Source organism: Cannabis sativa, chromosome 2 (assembly GCF_029168945.1).
Source record: "Cannabis sativa cultivar Pink pepper isolate KNU-18-1 chromosome 2, ASM2916894v1, whole genome shotgun sequence".
Classification (NCBI taxonomy): domain Eukaryota; kingdom Viridiplantae; phylum Streptophyta; class Magnoliopsida; order Rosales; family Cannabaceae; genus Cannabis; species Cannabis sativa.
In genome coordinates this window covers 49,521,100-49,536,449 of record NC_083602.1, presented here as the reverse complement: position 1 = coordinate 49,536,449, position 15,350 = coordinate 49,521,100, and the positions used below count along the sequence as shown (strand labels likewise).

Sequence of the window (15,350 nt, the reverse complement as noted above, 5' to 3'; positions counted from 1 at the left end):
AATAGTGTTTTTTTTAAGAGTAGCTTATATAATAGTGTTGAGACTCAGTTTTGGTGGTTTAGTATAAATTATACAATAACAAAATAACAGTAAATATTGATTAGTAAAATATTGATTGTAATTAGATACATATATAAAATGAATATTTAATTATCACTAAGCTAGTACTTATATTATCTTTGTTGGATTATAGTTGATGATAGGCTAGTGTGACATGGGTTGTAGTGATCCAAAGTAACAACAAAGTACAGCACATACTAAATTAACATACTTATCAGAAAAAAAAAATTAAAAAAAAATACTAAATTAACAATTAATAAAACTAGATTAATTGAAGACAAAAGGGGTTCAAAAACCCAAATCAAGGAGAATTAAATTATTGATTTATTGAAGGGATATAGTATAGGTATAAAAGCACTAAAAAAAATGTATAAAACCTCTACAAAATGTAACTATAAAATCGTTGAATTCCTTTCTCCAAAGAATTAAATTAAAATCCACTCCCTCCTACGCTAAAATTCACACTTTTCTTTTTTACATTTTTCATTCATTTCATAACCTCATCCCACATGTGTGCACTATCATAATATTTCATAACCTCATCCCACATGTGTGCACTATCATAATAACTTGAGTGAAAATTAATGTCTTGAAATTGGTATTGTACATGAAAAAGAATGCCATTACTCATTAGCATTTGCAAACTAATGTATATAATCCAAATTGGCATTAATTGTACTTTGTATAGGAACTAAAAACAAGCAGAGTTTAAAGGGCTCCTGCTCCACCATTCTCCATCTTATTATTTGAGTCTTTAGCTATTTTTCTCCTAAATTGTGCTTGAACCTCAGATAAGGCTGTTTTAACCTCCTCATCCTCTGGTGTCTCTTCTAGCAAAGCCTCATAATCTTGTATTGAAGCTTCCCACCTTCCCAACTGCACACCATACAATTCAAACAAGAAAAAAGTGTCCTTAATTGCTTACCAATATTCTATTCACACTATAACTTAATTTGTGTGCGTTTAAAGTCAGCAAAACATCAAGAATTTAAGAAAGTCTACTTATATTAATATGTGGAGTTTCTCGTTCTCCATACTCTCTCTATTACTAACTTGTTAATACCATACCCAAATACAAAATTTGGATTGAAATGTAACCCACAAACGAATTTAATATCACCGAGTCTAGTGTATGGTAGTTTTGGTGAAGTGTAAACTAAATATGAGTAATAAGAAACCCATATAAATTGCACACACTATTTACAATTTACAGTTGTGCCCACAATAACATGTTTTTTTTTTTTTTTGAAATGTCACAATAAGATGTATTTAATCTTCACAATAAAATTAAAATGATATCATTCCCATTTAAAATTATATATTACTATTATTATATGTGAAAAAATGTGTCTAAGCATTCATCTTTATATTTTATGGATCATATTATAAGTTTATAGAGATAATTATATTGCACAATTTTTTTTATAAGATTTACAATAATAAGACACAAAATATTATTTTTATTTAATGCATTGATTTAATACCACTTTTTATTTTTTTTTATTTTTTTGAAATGTAGTACCACTTCTTATAAAATATAATATGTAATGATATTTTAATTTGATTTTTCATATTTTATTTAATATATTATAGCTAAAATTAAGCAACTTATTTTAAAATTTTCTAACGGTTAGAATTAGTATTTTTCTTTTAGATTTATCAATTTGTTAGTTAAGGGGAATTACCTAATAAATATCATTTTTAATTTTTTTTTTCAAATTTATAGTTTGGTTTACTCCCGTAGTTTTTATGTTTGTTGCTATATGGATTTTAGTTGCGATTTAAGTTGCTTCATTAATTGCTATATAGATTTCCGTAAAAATACAAAAATACATATATTTAGGTATAAATATGTTTAATTAGTTTTATACTTATCTAAAAAATAAAAAGAAATATTTAAAATTGGATATATGTTTATTTGACAATAATAAATATCATGAAAAAAAAAATTACACAATTTGTTATTTATAAATAATTTTGTGTATATATAAAGAATTTTTTTGTTATTTTATTTTACACATTTTTTTATTTATAAACAGCTTGATTTATTTATAAAGAGTTTGTTTTACACATTTTTTTTTCAGCAAAACCACCTTAATTTTATATTTTTTAACACTTAACTACAAAAATAAAAATTTTGACAACAAAACCTACTAAACTCTCATTTTGTTTTGCTCTTTACACTTTTGTTAAAAAATCTCAATTAAGTGCTACAGTGGACTGACCACGTATACGTACACTTGTGTACACGTAGCAAATTTTTAGTGGTCTACATAATATTACGTTTGAAAAAATAGTTTAAAATACTTAAAAATTGAAATAATTTTTTTAACTTTTTTTTTTCTTCTTCTTTCTTTCTTAAACATTTGGAAAACCCTAAATATCTCTTTCTCTCTCACAGCTCTCCCTCCCAGGCCCTCTGTTTCTCTTTCTCGTCTCTTCGTGGTGGCCCTCGCCGGAGGCGAAGCACCTAGGCCCTCGTCAAAGCTCCTTATTTCTCTTAAGCCATCTGTCATCTGGAGCTACCTTGCCACCTAGGACCTCACCGGAGCCGAAGCTCCACGTCTCTTCTCTCTCTCTCGATCTGCCCTCTCTTTCTCTCCTCGATCTTCTCCCTCCTAGGCCCTCTCTTTCTCTCTCTCTCTATCGTCTCTTCTCTCTCTTCATGGTGGACTTCGTCGGAGCCGAAGCACCACGACTCTGACTGAGCCATCTCTGGGTCCCATTGAGCTAATTAAAGATCGATTTTGTTTTTCCCTTATTGAAAAGTTTTAGATCCCAATTGAGCATCTCCAGGTCCCAATTTCGTTTATAATTTTTGATTTAGGTTAAAGTTGTGGTGGCTGTTGTGATTTATGGTGATATATTTTTTTTTTTGTTATTTTTGGTGGTGGCTGCAATGGTGTGGTGGTGGCTGCGGTGGTTGTTCTTCCAATGGCTTTGGTGGTAGTGACTGTGGTGACGGTGATAATGGAGAAGAAGAATGAGAAGGAAGATAGGTTAGAGAGGAGCAAACTAGGGTTTCAGGAAAAAGAAAAAGGAAAAGACAAAAGAAAAGAAAAGAAATGAATTATTTTTTTTATATAATTTTTAAACTATTTTTTAAAATTAATATTGTGTGAACCACTAAAAATTTACCACGAGTACACGTGGACAATTTACTGTGGCACCTAACTGAGATTTTTTTGACAAAAATGTAAAGAGTAAAACGGAACGGAAGCTCAATATGTTTTGCCGCCAAAATTTAAATTTTTGTGATTAAGTGTTAAAAAACATAAAATTCAAGTAGTTTTGCTGCCAATATCTTTATTTTTTTTAGATAATTTTATTTTTTACACATTTTTTCATTTGTAAAGAGTTTTGTTCATTATTACTAAATATTTGATACGTAAATTAGTTGTGATAAACTTATTTAATTACAAAGAGTGATTTGTATATTTGATAATTTTGTAATTATTTTATAAATATTTCTATTTATTTACAGAAATTTTTTTACACAATATTTTTCTAAACACTTTTGTTTATTTATAAAGAGAATTTGTTTACACAATTTTTATTATTTTTTTATTAACTATTAATTATTTAATTGGTAAATTAGTTGTTATAAACTTATTTGTTAATTTATGCATTGTATTACTATCCTCATTTAATACATATATATTATTTAAAATTAAAATAATATATATTTTTAATACAAATAAAAGAAAATTTCTTGATTGTTGTAATTTGTTTAATTTAATATTTTTAGTTTTGAGGTATTTTAACTTTAATACTAAGGTAAATAATACTGTGTCGTATTTATGTACGTAATTTTTTTCTTTTGGTTGTTGTATTTCATTAGAAAGAGCCGTTAGTTATATTAATGTGTGTCACTATCGGTACCCCTATAATACAATACTAGTTATTAGCTAAATTAAAAAAATTGGATTAGAAAATAATATAAGTATGAAGTAGAAAGTAGATATTGTTAGTGAAAATGATGATATCCAATCTATAAGTAGGAGTAGAAGTGTATTGAGTTAGTCACCTTAGCATTGCAATCAGCTCTTCTTAGCCTAGCCTTGGCATAAGAGGGTCTAAGGTTGAGAGCAACGGTGCAATCATTAATTGCCTTGTCGAATTGGCCGAGTTTGGAGCGACATGCCGCACGGTTGCAGAGCAACACTGAGTTGTAAGGATCATGCTCTAGTCCCTCCCCATAAGCCACACATGCCTCTGAAAATCTTGATGCCTTAAACAGCTCATTGCCTTTCGACCGAGCTGTCGCTATGCCTTTCGCCTTTCTCATCACCCCATTTGCTTCTCTGTTGTTCACATCCAGTCTACCTGCCCTTTGAGCTGCTTCCACAGCATCATCAAATCTTTCCACAAACAAACAAATTTAACTTGTTTGTAAGTTTTAACCAATTTCTCTAAATTTGTTTTAGTTATGTGATATTATATCAGATCAGTATTGAGTTTTACCTGCCTGAGGCCAAATCAACCAGCGCTCGTGTGACTAACAAGCTAGCATTGCCAATAGGACCAAGAACTTTAGTACATTCGTCCACATCAAACTTTGGACCTCTCGACAGTGCTGTGTCTGCCTCTTGGTGCCTGTGGAGTTTTAACAAAGCCTCTGCTTGTAGAGCATAAATCTTCACATAAAAATCACAACCAAAACAAACACAAGACAAGTATTTCAGCTACAACAACAGCAAAATTATTTGAATATGTAAATTTGGTTGTTTTATAATATTAATAATAATAACCTGTGGGGCTGAATCAGCACCAGCGGATATGGCAAAATCCGTTTCCTTTATAAGTGTGTTCCAATCTCTTGTTTTACGAGCCTCGGTGCACCTGTTCAGATGTATCTGAATTGATTTCACCTTAGCTAGATCATCTCTATCAGCCTCTTGCCCTGCATGTTTGTAATGATACGTAGCTTTTTCTGGTTCCCCTAATCTATTATTACACAAACGTAAATGTACACAAAAAATCATTAACCAGAAGCAAAACCAACAAAAAGGTAAATGTACCCTTTTTTATAATCTTGTATAACTTCTTAGACTGATTACGAAAAAGTAAAATGATCTCTAAAATTAACAACAACAATCAAAATAAAACATAATTATGTGTTATCACTGGTTGTTGTGTAACAAGTGGCGTCGACAATCCAAATAAGGTGTCGAGAATTATAAGCTACTATGTAGAGACCAAACTTAGCAACAACAATCAAAATGAAACATTATTCTGTGTTATCAATCCCTTGTTTGGCCAACAGAAAGATCAATCATAAGTTCAGGCTGAAAGTAACAAATAATTAAAAAAAAAAAATCCAAATTATTAGAAACAAGTAATTGAATATTTCCTATCAAAAAAGTAATTGAATAATTTTCTATCAAAAAAGTAATTGAATATTTCACTAGTGTGAAAAATGCAAATATGGTGTCGAGAATTTTGATCTATTATGCAGAGACTATAAAAAGATTGTATTTTGGAAAAGAAAAAAGAGAAAAAAGTATACCTAAGATATAAGGTTGCCAAACGAAGATGAGCTCTATGATAATGGGGTTCAATTCTTAGAGCCTCTCTACACTCCAAAACAGCCTCAAGAAGTCTACCAAGAGCAGTCAAGGCAGCACTTTTATTACTCCTATAGGAAGCCTTATTTGGGTCAATAGAAATAGCAGCATCATACAAAGCCAAAGCCTCTGCAAATCTCCCATTCTTGTAATCTTCATTCCCCATTATCTTCAACGTTTCAGGGTCCATTCTAGTCGATATAGCTCTGCACAATGACCCACTAGGAACTGGTTCACTGATTTTATTATTATTACTACTAGTAGTAGTAGCAGTAACATTTGTGTATTTATTATTAATTGGATTCTCCTCTCTCGACCTCTGCTTCGAATGAACATGATTATGATTATTGTTTTGATTATGATTGTGGTGATTATGATGATCCAGAACAGACCCATTAGGCTGCTGCTGTTGTTGCCTGAGATTACCCAAATTCCCAAAAAGCATAACATTGCTAGAAGAAGCTCGAACGAGGGTACTACTACCTTTATTCTTCTGATGATCAATAATCATACTCTCAAGCTCACCAGATATTGTAATGGCTTCTTTAGGTACCTTTCTATTAGTACCTTGGTTAACATAAGCGTACGCCGACGTTTTGTTCTGCGTTTGATAACAAGTCTCCTGCTTTCTATTGTCGTTTGTGATAATTTGTTGCTGTTGGGGTCTCTGATTGTTTGTCGCTCTGCTATTTACAACGTGTTTCGGGTGATGGGGTTGTTGTTGATGTTGAGCAGATGAAGGTAGAAACGAAATCTCGTCGGAGGTACCACGACGTCGTTTGGAGTCCTGGGTGGCTGTCGTTTTGGCGAATTCATTGTTGCTGTTTTTGTCGTTTGATGATGGAATAGAACTTTGAGTTGTCGTTTTTTTGGCCCATAAACTTTTTCTTCCGAAAACTGCATTTATGAGGCCACACCCAGTTTTCCTCTCCGGCGAGATGTCTCCCATTCCTGTTATCAAACTTTTACAAACACCCCTCTTAAGGGGAATGAGAGACAGATACACCAATACACTATATCTATATCTATATATCTCTGGTTTTTGTCAATGCTGAGAACCATAAAAGTCAAATCTTTGGCTAAATTTTCTTGCTTAAAGAAACAAGAAAAATACATAAAAGCTTTAGGGACAACTAACCCCAGAAAATTATCTGACTTAATGCAAGAAATGTGTGCCTTTGTTTTAAAATTTTGTGTAGGAGAACAGTGCATGACATTTTTTTTTGTTCTTTTCCTTCCTTGTGTCTTTAGACAGAAAATGTAATAAGAAAAAAAAAACAATAAAAACACAAACGAGTTATGTTTGTAGGAACCTTAATTATTATTATTTGATTTGTCTGACTTGGTTTGTTTGGTGGGGAAGTTGGAAGCAGGAGACTCGGTCTTGGATGAAATAAGAATCTCTAGATTTTTAGAAACAGGTCTGACTCTCGTCATTCTATTTCTATGTATCATATTGGAGGCCACGTTTTTTTTATTTATTTTATTTAATAATAACAATAATAGTAATAAAATTTATTATATTAGAAAAAACATTATTATTAATAATATTATAAGTAATCATAGAAGGAAACCACGTTAATGTACCTTCTGAGTATGCTATGCATGTTTTTAACAAACAACCAGCTGTGTGAATTAAGTCTAAATTAAGTCAAAAAGATTCTCGTCTTCTGAAAAAAGTGGTAATTATTGTGTTTGTATTACAATCAGTTTTTTAACTTTTACGCCCGAGAACGTATACTACACTAATTTTTAATTTATTTTTTTTTTTTTGAAAATTTATGTAAAAAATAAATTTAATGTTTCGAATGTATGAAAAATTGAAATATCAAATATTTTGGTAGCGTTGGTAACACTTTTGTTTTTTAATTTTAAAAACAGAAAAATGAAAGTAGAATTTTTGTTTTTAAAATTTTGTTTTTGAAAAACAAAAATGTGTTCTATAACCACTTTTGTTTTCAAATTATAAAAACAAAAAATACAAAATGTGTTCTCTAACCACTTTTATTTTTAAATTATAAAAATAAAAAATAAAAATGTGTTCTCTAATCACTTTTGTTTTATAATTTTAAAAATAAAAATAAAAATGGCTGTAATTATTTTAATTTTTTAATTTAAAAATAAAAAACATTTTGATTTTTTTTCTTTGCTTTTTTTAAATAAAAGAAATTATTAATATCATTTATTTTATTTTTAAATAAATATATAAAAAATTATAATAAAAAAATCAAATAAAAAAATATTCGTTAACATCTTAAAAAAAATTCAAGTAATCTGAAATCACAAGACCCATTATTTATAATACAAAATTGACAAAACCATGAACTAATAATTGTCCAATCTTGAAAAAAAAATTAAAAAAGTCATAACAGTTAATATACTTCACTCATTATCTTTATCGTTGATTTACTCCCTGTATATGATCAGGAATTTTATCACGGATATTAGCTATTTCATGACTTTGATCTCTTGAAATGCTAAACTCAATACTGTTATTCAAAGTTACGTGGGTGCTTGCTTTGTATAGTAATATCTTGTACTTCAAAAATCTCTTCATCTCCATCAAAATATATCCTTTTCTGCATTCGCCCTTATGAAGTTGTGAATCCCACAGCAAACAATCATAATGTACTTCTGTATTTTCATATCATACGAAGGCATGAGCAGAAATATAAGTCTCATCTATAACTCCTGCACAATTTTGAAAATAAAAAATAAATTATTGGATAATAAGCACCTCACTATCTATTTCTGTCATCTATTTAATACTAACAAATGAGACAAGATGAAAGAAGACCTAGAGCACATAATACAAAAATACAAATATATATGTGCTAATTGCATTTCAGGTGCAAAACTAATATGTATCATGAATTTTTCTATAAAACTGTAAAAGAGTCTCCATAAAAACACAAAGTACAGAATACCAATACCACATTCTAATAATAAAAATACAAATATACTAATAATACCAATATCTGACTGGAAGAACAAGTCTCATTTTCTTCTAATAGCAATAATAAATTTTGCATTCCTATAATATTATCAAAAATAAATTAAACAGCACATACATTTCACCACTTCATAAGAAATAAGAATTGCTTCAAGTTTCGAATGTGGAGCTGATTGCCCAAATTAATATCCCATACTAGACCACAGACCACTAATCACCCCCACAATAATATTAGCTTTAATTTCTCCTTTCAAGATGGATAGAAAATATCAATAAACAATCAATTTCAATCTTATCTGATCCTCATATATTGTTGATAGCAAGCACAACAACAAGAGGAGATTATTGTGGAGCTGACTTTGATTTGTACGAAAATAACATCTATTCAATTATTCTATACCTCTAAAATGGTAAACTAGCTTGATAGTTGAAAATAAATGATGGTGTTAACAGTAGGAATTAACAGCCTAGCTTGATCTAGACCAAATTATGCAGAGCCTAAAATTTATAAACTTCCCACTAACTCACTAAAAAGAAAGTTAGTTCAAGATCAAATGCACAAATAATTATTAGTATTACTTAGTAATATAAATTTAAATTATTAAAGACTACCAATTATGAATAGAAAAAACTTGAACCAACTGTGCTATGATCTTGAATTTGAACTTTTATATGTCTATTAACATTTGAAGGAACATAAGAATCTTCCTTCAAAAAGTCAGGTACTGCCACAAAGAATCCAACAACTGCAACTTTCTCTGCCAATTTACTTTTACAAAAGGCAAAAACTGGTATTAGTTTCCAAAAGGGTACACATGCACAACATCATTAACACAGAATTAAGGCTATATGTAAATTAAATCACATTTTCATGTAGTCAAAAATTGATATGTAATTGCATAAGAGTGAGCCTGCATTGAATCGAGCATTCCAATTAATCAACAAAGCATTCTCATCCCATTATTCAAACCCATTAAGATTTTTTTTGGGTTTGTACAAACACATACACAACAGAATAGAATAAACAAATACAAACATAAAAAAAAAGTTTACATAAATCATGTGAAATCAATCATACCTGTTTCGGTTTTCCAAACAACTATTGAATACTTTAGAAACGACACTCCAAGGCAAGCTTCGAATCTGGCGAGAATAGTATTAGGTAAAAAATGCAGAATCCATTTCAGAGTAAAAATACCAAAATAACATTTTAGAGATCAAACCCTAAATTTCATTTCAGAAATTAAACTCAAAATCTTTCAGAGAGAGAAAGAGTAAGAGTGAGATATATATATGTGTGTATGTATTTATACGGAGAGATGAAGAGATTACCTGAACCGAACTGAAGCCATTGAAGATCGTAGATGAGCTTCAAATAGCAAAATTAAGGGAGAGCGAGAGAGAAGCGAGAAAAAGAAAAATTTGTTTTTAAAATCGTAAAAAATCTGTTTTTAAAATTTACATAAATTTGATTTTAAATTAAAAAAACAAAAAACAAAAATATTTTACCGAACAACATTTTATTTTTCATTGCTGAATTTTTTATTAGAAAAACAGAAAACCATTTTTAAAATGGTTACCGAACAAGCCCTTTACTATTAATACGGTAAACTATTCAAAAATTTTAAAAATTTACAAAAATAATATTGTAATTATATAAAATTTCGCTATAAAAAAATTAGAAAAAAATTATATTTGGACATTTGTTTTTAAACATGGAAATTAAAAAAATAGATTGTAATAGAAGATTGTAAATAACACTTTTCTTTACAGTTTTGAATTTTATTGTGTAAGAGATAAAAATAAGCCTCAAGGTAATTAAGTAATTTTTAGAAAGTATAAATAAAAATAAAAAGATGATCCTATAATGTGGCAGACTTAATGTAAAATGTATCATTTCATTAAATAGAGACAGAGCTAGAAACTCAAAAACGGAAGAGCATAACTCTACGAAAAGAGAAATGCAGAGCAGAGCTAGAAAAAGGAAGAGAAGGAGTGATGAACAACAAAAGAAAATTAGCGCACGTGGAGAAATCAAGAAAGGAAAGAAGAATGAATTACGCATTTCTTCCCGCCTATAAATACCAGATCCTATCATTCAAAAAGGGGACGACGACGAATTCTTGACCACACCAAACTAGCCAAAACTCTGTCGGAATACACTCTCAAATTCATATTTGAATTCAGAGAATCGATAACCTAGACCCGACCAATTGAATTGAGAGAAAAATTATTTAAACTGATTAAGTGTGTAAATCGACTAGATCAAACATGGTGTAAAGAATTCAAAGTCTTAATAGCAATTTGTTGTTGAGCTAATTTTCAGCATCAACAACTGTCTTCTTCTCTGGAAACCTCTTGAATGAAAAGATAAAGCTAAGGATACGAACTAAGATGGGATTAAAGAAGGTATCAGAGAAAGCAACAGTTATGAGTGAAGGTGATACCTTTAATCCATGGCTGCAGATCCAACTATTGTATTGGCATTAGAGATGAGATAAATGAATTAGAGAATGACTGCAAGAGACAAGCTCAACAAAAAGATGTCCCGACTTGTAGATGAAAGATTCCACCAGGAGCAAAGAAAAGCATCAATAGGATCAAGATGAAATTAGGCAGCATCAAGAGGATTTTCATCGCACTATGCAGAAGTTCATTGCTCAAATGATTGATATGGGAGCCAAAATAGATAGAACTCAAATTCATTAGGAGCTTGGGCAAACGAGTGGGTCAGATCCTCAACAGACAACAGATCAAATGTAGCCTGGCAATAACACAGAACTCTAAAAAAGAAATTATAAATCAGTCAGTGAAAGTATTCAAAGGAAAATAAATTTTAGTTAAAGAAAGGAGGAAAAAAAAAACTAAATGAAAATTGTAATTCCATGCTGGAATCAGCTAAATTTGCAATTGTAGAACATACATTCCATAAGTACTTTAATGAGCATGTTAGAATTGAGCAAAGAAGGATGGAGTGTAATCTAGCTCCACCCATAACACTACAGAGAATGCCAACTATCAATGCACAAATGTAGCCTATAAAATATGAATTGAGAAATTATAACTCTAATGCCCATTTCTAGAAATGGGACCCACAATATAGTAAATTCATAAACATTTATAGAAATATCAATAATTAACGCTAATTGCCTTTACTAATCCATATTCTAAAATGCGGTCATTATAATTATCCCCCCGTTAAAAGGATTTCGTCCTCAAATAACATGAATAGCTTTGGAATTGAGTCATTTCGACATACAATACCAACCCAGAGTTTCGATTATAGGTTAGGCTTTAACTGACTTCGCAGTAGAATGCACTAGAATAAATGATAACCCTAAAACTTTGACCCCGAAAAGAGAAGTTTGGAGGGTATACATTGATGGAGCATCAAACGAAAAAGGTGTCGGTGCTAGAATCATACTAATATTCCTGCAACACCTCTAGCTTCAGAGTGTACTTCGATTTGAATTCGAGGCATCCAACAATGAAATTGAGCACGCAGCCATGATTGCTGGTTTACAACTGGCAAAGGAAGTTGGTGCTTAGTACATCAAACTCTACAATGACTCACAGCTGGTGGTCAATCAAGTGTCTTGAGAATATCAGACAAAAGGTGAAAAGATAGCCAATTATGTAGCTAAAACTCGAGAGCTATTGCAGCATTTCAAACATTATTCTGTAAAGCGAATCTCTAGAGATAAGAATGTTTTTGCTGAGATGCTGGCAAAATTAGCAACATATCCAAAAATAGAAAAATACGAACTAGTCCCCATTACACATTTGATAACTCCAAGCACACAAGGAATGAGGGTCTCTGCCATCGACCACTCAACTTCTTGGATGGCACCAATACTCTAGTACTTAAAAAAAGGTACGCTTGCGAAAGATAGAGCTACCTCAAGGAAAGTCCAGTACTAGGCCCCCAGGTATGTAATCATGGATGGAAGGTGATACTGAAGAGGTTTATCGATGTTGTACCTTCGGTGCATAGCCAAAACAAAAATAAGCGTTGTCATTCACGAAATCCATGAGGGATTTTGTGGAAATCACACATCCGAACCCAATCTTTCCAAGAAGATCATTCGTCAAGGTTACTTTTGGCCTACCATGAAGAAGGATTGCATTGAATATGTCCGCAAGTGTGAACAATGCTAATGTTATTTAAAAGTTCCTAGGGCTCTGCCAATAGAAATAACCCTCATTGGTAGTCCTTGGCCTTTTGCAATCTAGGGAATAGATTTAGTGTGATCACTGCCAACTGGAAAGGGAGGAGTCAAATTTGCCATTGTCGATGTTGACTACTTTACCAAGTGGGTGGAAGTCGAACCCATGAATATAGTAACTTCCAAAAAGGCCCAGGGCTTCGTAATCAAAAATATAGTGCGTAGATGTGGACTTCCACACAAAATAGAGTTTGACAACATAAAATAATTTGATAGTGATCAGTTCACCGATTTTTATGCCAAGCACAAAATAATGAAAAGCTTTTCTGTTGTGGCCAGACCTCAAGCAAACAGACATGTGGAAGTTGTCAATAAAATCTTAAAGACTACTTCGAAGAAGAAGCTTTAGGCTTGTAAATCGCACCGGCCGGAAGAACTTCCCAGAGTTCTTTGTGCCTACAAAACAACTGAGAGAACTTTTATAGGCCACACTCCATATTCCATGACCTATGGATGCGAGGCCGTAATCCTAGTCAAATCCACTGTGTCTACACGTAGGAGAGATACCTATGACCCAACTCATAATCATGCTCTACTCCAAGAATCCTTAGATTTAATTGAGGAACTCTGGGAACAATCATAGGTGCAACTCCACATGTATCAAAATAAATTACCAAGAATTTTAACTCAAAGGTCAAGAGCAACAAAATTCAAAATCGGTGATCTTGTTTTGAGAAGGGTTTTCCCTGCTTCTCAAGAGCCCGAAGTGGGGGTCTTAGGTCCAAAGCGGGAAGGCCCGTATGAAATAACTAACAAGATTGGTGATGGAATTCACCATATGAAGAGAATAGATGGAACAAGAATTCTAAGAGCCTAAAACACTAACCACCTGCGCCAATACTATTAGTTAACTGGGGGTGGTCAAGTTCCTTTTTAATTTTTACTTTGCCTTTTTTAATTTTCATGTACGCCTTAGGGCAAGAACCATTTGAATAAAAAGAAGATTTTCATTTCATATTTGGTCTTTAAAAGTTCTATCATGTGACAAGTGATCACTCTCTATTTATAGAAAGCCCGGGGCCTTTTTGGAAGTTACTATATTCATGGGTTCGACTTCCACCCACTTGGTAAAGTAGTCAACATCGACAATATGCAAGTCATAGTTTCCTGAAGCCATCACTTTCTATTTATAGAAAGCCATCTAGGTTTAGGGTTAGAATTGTATGGCATTAAAATAATGAAAAATATAAATGGTAAAATTTAATCATAGTGGCCGGCCATATAAGGATAATGGGCCTCACTTTGTAATTTTGCCATTTTGTCATTTTTAAATCCAATTTTCTCAAAAATGTCAATTTTCCAATTTAACCATTTAAATGCCAATTCTAATTATTTAATAACTAAAAATTAATTATTAAATAATATTGTCATTTAATATATTTATTAATTAGACATATAAAGTCTCTTAATTAACAAATAAACTAGAATCTCTTTTCTTTACAATTTCGCCCTTGCTTAGTGAAAATTCATCAACTAGACATAGTCTAACTTTAGAATTATATTTGATTAATTAAAATCAATTAACTGAGTCTTACAAGCAGTATGGTCTCAACTAGTATGGGGACCATGGGCCTATATAACCGAGCTTCCAACAAGTCGAACCGAATTTACCAAGAAAATTCCCTAACTTATTAATTCCTTATTGAATCCACACTTAGAACTTGGAATTGCACTCTCAGTCATATAGAACGCTCTATATGTTCCACGATATAGATACGCTATTAATTATCCATTGTTATAATCCTAATTTAATCAATGACCCTCTAATAGATGATCTACATTGAATAGGAACTAAATTACCGATACACCTTCAATGTATTTTATCCTTAAAACACTTACCTCCGTATAAATGATATTTCAGCGAAGTGAAATGAGATCTCCACCATTTATCTCTGTTTAGCCAAGCTCGAAGGATATCATCGTTTCACTTCTAAATTCCTATAAAAATTGTAAACTCCATATTTATGTTAGCGCTCCCACTCAATTATACTATCATGTTCCCAAAATGTACGTATCACCCTGACCCAAAAGTAGGCTTAACTAACAAATCAAAGAACATGTATAATACTCTTGAGATCGAACCTAACCATATCAGGATTAAGATCATTTGATCTAGGATCAACATGTGATATTGAATTGAATAGATATTACGGTAAATTTTAATATATCGAATCAAAGTTTAATATCGGTCCCTTCTGATGTATACTCCATACATCCGATACTGGTAAACTTTGCCAATGCCCTGGAAAGGGCATAACACTTATCCAAGGTGTAAGAATACCTATTGCTGATTATCATGCCAGTCTAAATCCACTGAACTGACAAATCAGGGAATAAACTTTTGAACATATAATTAAGATTATATTCCACTGTGCTGACAACACTATAATCATTAACAAATTCATATGTTCTGGACTTAAATAGAATTCATACATTATATATATTTTCATGAAATAAATCATGTGGACCATGCAACATAAAATATTATTTCTGATCTTTATTAATAAGTAAATCTGGTTATATTGAAATGGGTTTTATTTAGGG

The 15,350-nt window shown here is 31.4% G+C and overlaps 1 protein-coding gene and 1 long non-coding RNA gene across 3 annotated transcripts; both read right to left on the bottom strand.

Annotated features, from left to right (window-relative positions):
• Positions 1 to 403: 403 nt before the first annotated feature.
• Positions 404 to 6,922, bottom strand: LOC115718526 (inactive TPR repeat-containing thioredoxin TTL3). Its single transcript, XM_030647326.2, has 5 exons — positions 5,570 to 6,922; positions 4,812 to 5,007; positions 4,525 to 4,697; positions 4,088 to 4,421; positions 404 to 936 (listed from the first exon to the last, which is right to left on the bottom strand). Exons 1-5 carry the CDS (start codon positions 6,574 to 6,576, stop codon positions 769 to 771), a joined length of 1,878 nt encoding a protein of 625 aa, XP_030503186.2. The 5' UTR covers positions 6,577 to 6,922; the 3' UTR covers positions 404 to 768.
• A 975-nt stretch (positions 6,923 to 7,897) lies between these two features.
• LOC115708991 (uncharacterized) lies at positions 7,898 to 10,178 on the bottom strand. 2 transcript variants are annotated; one of them, XR_004010137.2, is made up of 4 exons: positions 9,913 to 10,178; positions 9,659 to 9,723; positions 9,193 to 9,349; positions 7,898 to 8,318 (listed from the first exon to the last, which is right to left on the bottom strand). It is a non-coding gene; the product is annotated as an uncharacterized LOC115708991 (long non-coding RNA). The 2 variants fall into 2 exon arrangements; XR_009686269.1 differs by lacking the exon at positions 9,193 to 9,349.
• Positions 10,179 to 15,350: the final 5,172 nt, after the last annotated feature.

Excerpts from the sequence above, each read along its gene's own strand:
- LOC115718526 (XM_030647326.2), bottom strand. The coding sequence starts at position 6,576 with ATGGGAGACATCTCGCCGGAGAGGAAAACTGGGTGTGGCCTCATAAAT. Across the intron at positions 4,422-4,524 it reads GTTGATTTGGCCTCAGGCAG|ATTTGATGATGCTGTGGAAG; the intron begins GTAAAACTCAAT and ends GTTTGTGGAAAG. Across the intron at positions 937-4,087 it reads GAGCTGATTGCAATGCTAAG|TTGGGAAGGTGGGAAGCTTC; the intron begins GTGACTAACTCA and ends TATGGTGTGCAG.